At 42.7% G+C, this 12,396-nt stretch overlaps 1 protein-coding gene across 1 annotated transcript in view; it reads left to right on the top strand.

Moving 5' to 3' along the window:
• The window catches only part of ZNF414 (zinc finger protein 414), a 1,162,011-nt gene that overhangs the window by 552,603 nt on the left and 597,012 nt on the right, over positions 1–12,396 (top strand). The window contains exon 4 of the mRNA XM_044090610.1: positions 8,335–8,440. Coding sequence (XP_043946545.1) covers positions 8,335–8,440 — 106 coding nt within the window. The remainder of the gene's footprint in view (positions 1–8,334; positions 8,441–12,396) is intronic.

Genomic DNA, 12,396 nt, shown 5'->3' with positions numbered 1-12,396 from the left:
ATTACAGGTCCTTATGGCAGTGGAGCCTTTTGTCATCTTTCATGCGGACAGGGTGTCCCTGAGGACCATTCCCTCTTTCATGCCAAAGGTGGTATCCAGTGGAGCCTTTAATTTGTCCATTCATTTGTCAACCTTCTTTCCTAATCCACAGAAGAAAAGGGAACGGATACTGTACTCCTTTGATGTGAACAGACCACTTAGATTCTACTTGGACAGGACTAAACCTCAAAGGAAATCTGAACAACTGCTGGTGGCAATTGCTGCAGGGTCAGAGGGCAAGGCTATTTCAAGGCAAAACATTTCCAAAAGGATAGGCCATTGCATTAATTTCTGCTATAAGCACCATGGAAAACCTATCCCACAGGGGATCAGACTCCACTCAACCAATGCTGCATCTACCTGTACAGTCTTTCTCAGAGGCATACCTACTAGGGACACCCTAGAAGCTGATACCTGGAGTGTTCTGTACATACTTTCACAAAGCATTACCATTTGCCAATTTTTCTCTAAATCCAGAGCTGGCTTTGCCACTGCAGTTTTGCAGGGCCTTATAGCTAGTCCTAATGCTGTCTAAATTCCTCCTCTCATCCTTAGCTTTGGGAATCTACCCAAATGTAATGACTGCAACAGTGAAACATGAAGAACATAGTACAATTGTGCACACTTACTATAAATGTAGATGTTCAAGTGTATTCACTGTTGCAGTCCTGGTTACCCTCTGTCCAGCCCCCTGACTTTTTTTGGCTATACCTCTTCTCTCCTTTTCAATGCTTAAAAGCTTTTTGGTGTATTTGCTTTTTTGTTTGAGGTATAACCTTGTATACTTATAGATTTAATTGCTTCCCATTAGGGGGCACCTGTCATCTGGGGCAAGAAGAACTGATGTAATGATGTTGGCTGCATGTTTTATACCCTTGACGACCTGACATCAGGGAAGAAGAGACAGCAGCCGATGTAGGACCCAAGACTTTGTTAATCAGGCTGACTGAGGGCTACTGCAAGCAGATAACCCAAATGTAATGACTGCAACAGTGAATACACTTGAACATCTACATTTATGTAAGTGTACACAACTGTACTTTATTGGACATCTAACATTAATTAGGGTGCAAGTGTTTAAGTCTTTACAAATAATAATAGATAGTTTTTTAATGGGACAAATGTCATATGATTTAGTTTGTCAGACTCTTGGATGTATGCTTCCGTCTGATGCTGATTTCCTTTGATTGTGTAGTTCTGCTATCAAACTGAATGTACAGAGAAAAACCAGGGCGGGTTGTGGATTCTGTTGATATATTAGTTTTACTCCCTGCTACTGTGTCGGTGTCTGAAATTCAATGAATATCTCTAATGCTGTCAGACCAAGCAGCAGTGTGGTCAGGTGAGATGCGTGCCTGACAACTGTGGTCTCACTCTGGACAGGGTATGGTTGTATGGGAGTCAGCTAACATGGGAGATTGTTTTTCTGGTGAAAGACAGTGAGAACAAGCTGTCCATATTCTGAGATATATGCTGATTTCAAAGGATTCTGCAGACACCTTCCATTAGGTGTATGCTATACTTTACAGACCTGTGTTGGGTCACCATCATTGTACACTGAGATCCTTTGCAGGAGATAGAATGAAAATATATGTCACTGTACAAATTGTGCAGGATAGCCCTGAAGTCATGTTGTTTGTTTGTATGCTAAAGTAGAGACCTGAAGTGAGGCAGTGGTAGTGGGTGCCATAGTTTCAGTACTGTGGACCAAGCTGATAGGTAGAACCAAGAGGTTAACTGTCCAGTTATCAAGTAATAAAGCAGATGTTCATCGTGTTTCACTGTTGCAGTCATTACTCTTGGGTTATCCTGCTGGCAGGCTACCCTCAGTCGGCCAGAATTCCAAAGTCTAGGTCCAGTGTCTGTTGCTTTCGCCTCTTCCCTGACGTCAGTGCACCAGGGGTATAAAAGACGCCACCGACGCCATTTTCTTCAGTCTTTCTTGCAGCGCGGTGCCCAAAGCAAAAGCAGTTTGCAAGTGCCGGTCGGCTGACTCCTGAGATTTTCAAATCCGAATTTCAGTACCGAAGTCTTCATTAAAGCTAAGTACCCCGTTGGGGAAACTTTTTTCTTGCTACATACCGATGTCAGAAAAAGTTAACAATTGTATTTCTTGTGGGGAGCAAATACCTCATAAGTATTTTCACTTTTACTGTATCCCTTGCCTAGACCCTGATCACAAAGTTGCTAGCTGTCGGTTTTGTGCTAGAGTTAACCAACGCACTATTAAGCGTCGGTTTGATTTTGCATTTCATTACTTTGGCCGAAGATTTAATTATGTAATGCCGCTGGTCAGCCGACAACCGGAGTTTACAAAAAACGCAAGGACAAGAAAAAGGATAGGCATCTGAGGTCCAAAACCGACGACGAGGCCTCTGCTTGACCAGTCGCCGGTTCTCAGTGAGGCGCTTTCACAGCCCCTGGCGCCCGCTACCTCAGAACCACAGGCCGCTTCCGACTCCCACGTGGAGCCGACTGGGCCTCTGGATACTCAAGGTATTGGACACCCGGAAATCATTCCCTCAGAAGGGTCCGGAGCCGCTGAGCAGGCATCGGCTTCTGAGGGTGTCTTCAGACCTACACAACTATATATTAAGCCATCTTCAGCTTCAAAGACTAAAGCAGCTCTAAAGACAAAGAAACAAGTGCAGCATTCTCCTACTCAGTCTACCATGCCTAAAAAACAGATGCTCAAAATGGCCAAAGACCTAATTACTTTGATCAGGGGCTCCCATCCCCCACCCAATAAGAGGCCTAGGCAAGAGACAGAGTATTATTCTTCAGATCAGGTTTTTATTTCCTCTAATTCCTCTTCTGAACAGGATTATTCCATGCTTCCCTATGAGGATTCTGATGCTGAAGAATCCATTCCTTCAGCCTCTCCTCCTGGGGATTATTCTTTTGGGGAAACCCTGCATACCATGAGGGAGCATTTCCAGTGGGAGAGCCAAGATTATTCTGAATCTGAGAAAAGGCTCAGAGACTTTCTGCTACTTCCTCAGCACAGACCCCTTGCTATTCCACCTGTTTTAGACATTGTAGATGTATTTTCAGAGTACGGCCTGTCCCCTGACTCTTTACCCCCTGCACCTGTTAAGCCAGACAGATACTACAGGGTTCCGGTTTCTCATAAATTTCTATTTAAAAGTCCTGCTGCTGATCCAGAAAATATATCTCAGGGTCCCAAAGGGGTTAAAGCCGCCACTGCAAAAAACCCTGTCCCCTCTGATAGGGATGCTAGGTCTCTAGACAGATGGGGGAAAAAGTATACACTTTTGCTACCTTGGCTGTAAGGGCTTTAAATTGTCAGTTTCATATGCTTAAATATCAGCAATATTTAATGTCACTGCTTAAACAGAAATTGTTGACAAATACTGAATGTTCAGAGAACAAGGAATTGCAGGATTTATTGCATGCAGCTGAACAAGTGGGAAAGCATACTTTGCGATGTGGTTATGATTCACTGGAGGCCTCGTGCAGGGCCGCTGTCACAGGTTCTGTTATTGGAAGGCATGCTTGGTTAAAGGAACAAAATATGCTTGATCATGTTAAAGCAAAATTATTAGATGCACCATTGTAGCATGATACTTTGGTACTAAAGCAGAAGAGGTATTGAAAAAAATAGAGGATAAAGCAAAATCCATGCAGACAGTCAAGGATTTCTTACAGGTAAAGACACCCAGGTTTAGTAGGAACTGGCCTTCTAAAAATTGGTCCTTTCCAGTGTCAGACAGGCCACAAAGAGGCAGCTACAGTCATCCCAGAGGCAGATCTCAGCCCCAAGGCTCATACAGGCCTAAACAATGGGGTGCTCCTACCTCCAAAAGCGGAGGAGACAATTCACAACCTTACAGGAAACAGTCCCAATGACTTTCCTCTGCCAGATCCAAGCACTTTTCTTTTGGCAGCCCCTTTAGGGGGAAAACTAGCACTTTTTTCATCAAATTGACAAATGATTACACAAGACAAATGGGTCCTGAACATAGTCTCCCAAGGCTACAGGTTCCATTATCACACTCTACCAAGGTCAAAAGGTATGCCAATCAAATGGGCAGAGGCGCAAAAACTAATTACAGCCCTCATGGACATGAGGGCCATTCAGCACATACCACAACAAGAGCAGGGGCAAGGATTTTGCTCCAGACTTTTCCTATTACCCAGGAAGGACAGAACCTGGAGGCCAATACTGGACCTGTCTATACTAAATACGTTTCTGGAAGTTCCAAAATTCAAGATGTTGATGCTACAGCAGCTATTGCCCACGCTGGGCAAGAAGGCTTGGCTCGTAACTTTGGACCTAAAAGAGGCCAATCAGACAATCTTGCAGAAGATACCTCAGATTCATAGCTGGCTCAATGCATTACCAATTATCTGCACTGCCCTTTGGCTTATCTACTGTGCCCAGGGTCTTCACAAAGTGCCTGGCACCAGTATTTGCATTTTGCAGGCAAAGAGGAATTCAAATATATCCCTACTTGGACGACTGATTCAAGCAGAGAACAAAGACATTCTTCTAAAGCATCTGGCGTTTGTAAAAAGATTACTAACTGGCCTAGGGTACACAGTAAACAAAAATAAATCAAAACTACTGCCCTCTCAAGAGACAATATTCCTGGGTGCAAGCTTAAATACAACTGCCCAGATGGCTTTTCTCATGCCAGACAAACAAAAGCAACTGACTTCTTACTTCAAGAAAGTGGCAACAAAAACCCACTTATCTGCAAGGAAAATCCTGCAGGCCCTGGGTTTCATGGCATCCTGCATTCTACTAATTCCATATGCCAGACTGCATATGAGGAAACTACAATGGTATCTAAAAAGTGTTTGGACTCAGCATTGCCACAGCTTGGAGACAGTAATTGCACTCATTCCCTGCCTACAACAGGAGTTTCGATGGTGGGCAGAAGCCTGTCACAACAAGGGTCTACCATTCAGTTTACCCACAGCCAGACAGACACTGACAATGGATGCATCAGATTATGCCTGGGGGGCCCATATGGCAGGAAAATGTATTCAGGGCACATGGCCTGCAAACCAGATGCATCTTCACATCAATCAAAAAGAGATGCTAGCTGTTCAGAATGCTCTGACAGCTTTCAAGGACCTGCTTCATCCAGGACAACTACTGATAAACACAGACAGTACTACGGTCATGTGGTACATAAACAGACAGGGAGGTACACATTCCTACCCTCTCTGCAGACAAACAATGACCTTATGGGACACAGCATTGGCTTTTCAAATTCACCTGCAAGCACAATTCCTGCCAGGAAAAACAAATACTCTGGCAGACGAACTAACCAGAAACCTCATGGATCCCCACGAATGGAAACTGGATCCACAAGTCTTCAGCATGATAATAAGGAAATGGGGATGCCCAGACATAGATCTGTTTGCCTCCCCTCACAACTGCCAATTGCAGAGATTTTGCACAAGGATTTATCACATGCAAGCATGGAAAGTGGATGCCCTATCCTTCAGCTGAAAAAATCTAACAGTATATGCCTTTCCTCCACTGCCTCTCCTTCCCAAGGTACTCCTAAAGGTCAGACAAGAGAAGGCAAAAATGATACTGATTGCATCAGACTGGCCACGCCAACACTGGTACCCAGTCCTAAAGAGCTTGTCTCAAGGTCCAGCATGGATATTGCCTCAAACTTCTCACTTGCTGACCCAACAAAACAATCAGATCCTGCACAGCCAACTCAGGACCTTAAATCTGGCAGCATGGCGGATAATGTAACCATTCAGAACACTCCTCTTTCAAAAGCTGTTATAGATGTTATCTTGGAGGCCAGGAGGCCCAGTACCAGAAAATCTTATGCAGAAAAATGGAAGAGATTCTGTGCTTGGAACCAGGAACAAGGCATTGACACGTGTGTACCAAATATACCTCAGATTTTACAATACCTAACTGAGATGCTGAACAAAGGCCTTTCTTTCTCATCAGTTAAGATTCATGCCTCTGCCATTTCAGCCTATTACAATATGGAACCACCTATCTTTTCTCATCCTTAATAAGGCAGTACCTCAGAGGGGCCAAAAACATTAGGCCTCCAAGGAGAGCACCAATTCCGGCCTGGGACCTAAATTATGTTTTGGAAAAACTCACACTGCCTCCTTTCGAGCCAGCTTAAACAGCAGATATAATTTTTTTATCCTGGAAAATAGCTCTACTCCTAGCAATAACCTCTGCAAGGCGAGTCTTCGAGTTGCAAGCACTCATGGCTGTGGAACCTTTTATCATTTTTCATCCAGACAGGGTTTCTCTGAGGACACACCCCACATTCATGCCTAGGTGGTGTCCAGTGTGGCCCTCAACCAAACCATTCACTTGCCTACCTTTTATCCAAATCCACAGAACAAGGGTGAGAAAATTCTGCATTCTTTGGACATACACAGGCAGTTACGTTTCTACTTGGACAGAACTAAAGCTTTCAGAAAAACTGAGCAACTTTTAGTGTCATATGCTGCAGGATCACAAGGAAAGGCTATCTCAAAACAGACTATTTCTGAATGGATAAGCCATTGCATCTGTTTCTGCTATTTTCAACATGGCAAATCAGTGCCTAAGGGCATTAGGCCTCATTCCACCAGAGCAGCAGCCACTTCAACAGCCTTCCTCAGAGGAGTACCAACCAAAGATATCTTAGAGACTGCAACTTGGAGTTCAGTGCACACTTTCACAAAGCACTAACACTTACCTCTTTACTCTAAGTCCAGAGCAGGCTTTGCCACTGCAGTTCTGCAGGGCCTCATAGCCTCTCCTAATCCTATTTAGCCCAGCCACCCATCCTCAGCTTTGGGATTCAACCCAAGAGTAATGACTGCAACAGTGAAACACGATGAACATAGTACAGTTGTGTACCTGCCATAAATGTAGATGTTCGAGTGTATTCACTGTTGCAGTCCACGTTACCCACCCACCACCCCCCTTGTCTTTGCTGAGACTTTTCTGCTTTTCTCTATCCTATACAACCTATTTGGGGTATTTGCTTGTAGATAAAGTGAATGTTATTTTTGTGCATGTATTTTTATTGTTATATTTTTTCAGCCTACCAATTTGGGGGCACCTGACATCTGGGGCAAGAAAAACTGAAGAAAATGGAGTCGGCTGCGTCTTTTAATACCCCTGGCGTACTGACGTTAGGGAAGAGGCGACAGCAACTGACGCTGGACCTAGACTTTGGAATTCTGGCCGACTGAGGGTAGCCGGCCAGCAGGATAACCCAAGAGTAATGACTACAACAGTGAATACACTCAAACATCTACATTTATGGTAGGTACACAACTGTACTTTGCTTAAAATTAACAGAGAGAATGGGATTAGAATATGATGAACAGTTTAACGTGGTCCTGACATCTGTATTTTGGAGGAACAAAAGGACAGTATGGGACATGTTGTAAATTAGAATCAATTGTGGTGTTGAAGTGGACGGAAAGAATGTGCATAGGAAACAAATGGAAGGTTGAAGATTTATAACTTAAAGAAGTGTTTTTATTCTACAGAGTTGATGAAAAATCTGCTGGAGAAAGTGGGAGCTGCTTAACTCAAAGGCATGCAGGTGAAATTTCAGTGAATGGAGGAAGTGAAATAGAGAGACCACTGCAGTGAGATGGCATATAACAAGATATAGTGTGCCATTGTTTTTATGTCCCCCCCCCCCATAGTAACTTGTTTAGCCATTCATATGTAATGCTGTTTCATTGATTAATACCAGTTACTAAAAATAGTGCACCTCTAAAAAGGTTAACTCCATGATAGGGAGCTTTGAAAGAGAAGAAAGTTGAGTAACAGTGCACAGAACAATTGCAAGATTAGAATCTGAGCACATGCCACTAGTGTTTGTACTTCTGGTTTGGCCAAAGTGAGAAGACCAACTGTACACTACACGTAATTTAAATGTTCATTTAAAGCATTGTTTTATCTGTTTATATCATTTGATCAAGACACTTGCACTGTTATGTTTTATTGATAGTGAATGTGGACCATGGTGCTGCGGAAATTTTCTGCGTCCTCTCAATTAAGTGCCATGAGTTTTCTTCTATTTGGTAAAGGTAGTGCATATGAGACTTCATTCTAACATCTAATGCTCTTTAGCAGTGTAGCAACCGCTGTTCATGTCATATAGTAGTACTGTTACCCATAGTACTTAAGGGGAGGATTTCATCATTTTAATAGTGTTCTGCCTAAGATGCTGATGTATTGCCCTGCTGAACCACTTTTGTGTGGAAATCACTGTATTAAAGTGATAATCACAATAAACTTCATTTTTCCATCTTTTTCTTCCCCAGGGAAGACATTTCAGTGTTCAAACCTTGGATGCAAGCAGTCATTTTCCAGCATGCAGGACCTGATGAATCATGCAGCTGTACACTACAAACCAAACCGATATTTCAAGTACGTAGAATGAAGTAGGAGGCATTTGTCAACTTTGCTGTTAATATTCTGAGGATTTTCTGGTTGTTCAGAAAATGGTATACAGCTGACTGCTCAACTAACTGTAAATTGGTTTCTTACATTCGTGTGTTTGTGAAAGTGCCTTTAAAATAATATACTTAAGTAATATGTGAATTAAAGCGATGTACTAGCTATGTTTTTAAATCCTGAATCAGGGGCATACACATAGATATGCACACACATATACACATACACTTACACATACACATGTACGCATACACACGTACACATATACATGCATACATACACACATGTACCCATACAAATGTACATACACACACACATACATACACACACATATATATATACACATACACGCATACATACATATACACACACACACACACACACACACACACACACACACACACACACACACACACACACACACACACACACACACACACACACACACACACACACACACACACACACACACAGTGTGCCATATGGTATGAGATTGCTGTGCATCAGTTTGACACAGATCAGTCTTTGGGGAGTCGACTACATGGAAGGAAAGAGTGGGCTTAAAACATTTTAAAGTACCTTTCTTCCCACCAGGAAAATCAAAGATTGCACTGTCTTTGGCAAGGTTCTCATAGTTGGATATAGCACTGTGACACTTGTCGTACGGGCATTCATGCGTCACTTGAGTGCAACCTGTACTACTGTGTGCTAAGAAAGCAGCAGCAGCACAAGTTTCTGTTGTACTTATTTAAGGAAGTATTTTATATTGTTATTACAGCTGGGACTTCCTTCCTGGTTTCTCATTGATCTTTTTTGTTTATACTGACTGACCTCGTTTAGGAAGTGCAGTCCCCCTTTGGCCCAGAATGGCACCCCAGTGCTTGTGTTAAGTGGTGCTCTCTCTGATCCGTAGTACTTTCTTGGTTTACTTCATTGCAGTTCATCAATAGTAATACCTTGTGTTCAGTGCTTAAAAGGCACAGGTACACAAAGTGTGTATATGACTACCAAGACACTGCTCTGATTCATAACAGACTTCATGTCTGCTTGGAATAAGAGCACAATATCCTTTTGTACAGGTAATGCCAGTGCTTCAACCTGACTAGCAGGTGAAGCATCAAGATATGCTTGAGGCCTACATATTCTTTAATGCATCCCAGCCTGCTGCAAAGGGCACTCACCATTAGCAGAGTGACCGCAGGATAAGAGATTCAGATGTCAGGCCTGACAACACCAGGTGTAGTTCCACCTCTCTACCCATAGTGACTGTGGTAAGCACAGGTGCCTCCTCATTTAATGAGAAATCAATGGGAAAGTAATTGGGGTTTAATTTGATACGGTGAAACAGAGAGGTGACTACCCCAGCTCCCACTGTCAGGATTGGGGACATGGTGTATGAAATAGTTTCCCTGTCCTCAGCATGTGGTTTTTTGAATATTGTGTGATCAGAACAACTGCAGAGTCTAGATTCCCCCATATACAAAGCAGAATATTAAAGTGTTTCTCTGTCATTCCCAGAACACTTGTTAGAAAAGCATGAGGACGTAGACAAGGCTCCTCAGAAACCAAAAGCAGCAGCAATCAGCTTTCTGTTAGCAACCAGTCAGTCTCTGCCACTCTTCTGCACATCCCTTCCTTGATAGAAGCCTTGACGATGCTAAAGTCAATCCTGAAGTTGCTTCCTCATCTCTTTATTCTTCTCCCAAGACATGCCCATGTGCTTACTCAGGCAAAAAAGTTGGAGACCCCCTTCAATGCAGTTTTCATAGTGTAGAGGCACCCTAACTGTGCACGTTATGTTTCAGACAGACAGACAGACCATCTGTTTCAGGCTTCTTTGAAAATTTCAGAAAGTTGTCCCACAGCTTAAACCTTTGTCTTTTCATTTACCAAACGCTGGCACTTAGATACGTTACCACCTGATAAGAAATATTAAGGCCCTGGTATATTTTGGTAATTTATTTTGTCTGCTGTTTTTTTTTGTTTTCTGTCCTCATTGTCTTTCTCTTATGCCTCTTTTCCAGTCACACTTGTGGAATCAACCCTTAAAATGTTTTTTGACCGACGTCCCTGTCATTTTCTACTCTTCAGAAGTGTTGTAGTATGGTGATGTAGTGTAGTATGGTGATGTAGTTCCAGGGCTGCCATTTTCAACTCTTCAGAAGTGTTGTAGTATGGTGATGTAGTGTAATATAGTGATGTAGTTCCAGGGCTGCCATTTTCAACTCTTGAGAAGTGTTGTAATATGGTGATGTAGTGTAATATAGTGATGTAGTTCCAGGGCTGCCATTTTCAACTCTTGAGAAGTGTTGTAATATGGTGATGTAGTTCTAGGGCTGCATGTACTAGAATCCACTTACTTAGAGACACCTCTCTCTGTAAAGATTTGAGCACAGTAGATCCTGGATAGTCTGTTAAGGTGGGACATCATTTTCATAGACAGAACCCTGGAAATCTTTAACGTGCAGATGGCAGGGAAGGTTAATTCCATAGTGAGAGAGTATATATTTGTCTTAGACTACCTTCCACCTAGCCTCCTCTGACTTTCTTATGAAGAAACTTCGTAAGAGGTGTAAGAAATCTGTCAGATGGGAAGCAGTTTTCCATTCCTTAGGTACCTCCTACTAAATCTCCCAAGAGATTGGTGGCTTTGGAAGTTTTTTACAGTCCTGACTGTGTACTAATGATTGGTGAAGATCCTTTCATTTCCTGAAAGTTCACGTTTCAGGAAGTTTTTGGCTCTATATATAGTTCACAGAAGTCATTCAGACTTGTTTCCTCACCTCATCTTTTGTTTCCCATCAGACTGGACTGCATCCAAGCAACTTCTCTCCCTTGCCTAGGTCCTCTTCACAAAGGAGCTCAGTAGAGGGCACCCCAACGTCTTTTACTGCACAGTGTTTCGTGTCCAAGAAATACAGGGTCTTATCCAGTTTTGGATCTTAGGAATTTTAATGTACCTTAAAATGTCTTTGTAGAGCACATGAAATTCTGGTTGGGCAGTATAGCCCGACATCTGGCCCATCTACCTTCCACCACATGGAAGCTCCTAAAAAGAAAAAAGTCAGAACTAAACATATTTCTCCTGCTGTCCCAGGACCATGCACTGGATTGACAGGCCTTCTCAATGCATTTATGGCTCTGTCAGACCTCGACTCCTTTCTCTTCTCCTGCCTTTTCTGCTTATATTCCCTTAAAGAGGACCTCTGAGGATATTTCCTCAGATGATGAGGAATCGTCAGGCGATGAATCCCTGACTTATTCAACCCAAATTTCTTCTCCTTTGGGTTACACCTCACCAAAAGAGGAATCGAATGGAACAGATTCTCTGGGGAGGAAATTTCCTTTGGGAAAACTATTTTGAAGATGAAAGAATTCTTCAAATGGGAGTGTTGCCAAGTGTTTGACATAAAAAGACACTGACCTCTTTCAAATGGGCTTTCCCTCGCCATCTGCCATCTCCCCTGTGAGATGAGGGAACATTTTCATGGGAAGGTCAGGATTATTCTGCTTCAAGAAGAGGCTTAGAGAATTCTTTTCTTTTTCTCAACATAGCCTTTGGCTATCCCTCCTGTTCTTGACATTGTGATGATGCTTTTTCTGAGGCTAATTTGAATCCTGATTCCATGCCCTGCCTCCTTCCTTCAGCCATTTTATTTATTATAGGGGTCCTCCATTTTGTTCTTATTTAGAACCCTTCTTTAAGAATGAGAATCGCTCTCAGGGCTCTAAGGCATCTGCCAAACCATCAATGGTCAGAGGCCTTAAATCAGGGAATGCTGCTTCTGGCCATGAGAGATAGAGAGTTTCTTGTTCCCTCTGGAGAGATGGGAAAAGGTTTTTATTCAAGTTTGTTTCTCCAAGAAACAAAGCTCATTCTCCTCCTACTGGGATTCTCAGTGAACACAAAAGTCACATTTTGATCCTTC

The sequence above is a fragment of the Protopterus annectens genome, chromosome 13.part0 (genome assembly GCF_019279795.1).
Source record: "Protopterus annectens isolate FY-2018-M chromosome 13.part0, PAN1.0, whole genome shotgun sequence".
NCBI lineage: Eukaryota > Metazoa > Chordata > Ceratodontiformes > Protopteridae > Protopterus > Protopterus annectens.
This window is presented reverse-complemented; position numbering and strand designations above follow the sequence as displayed.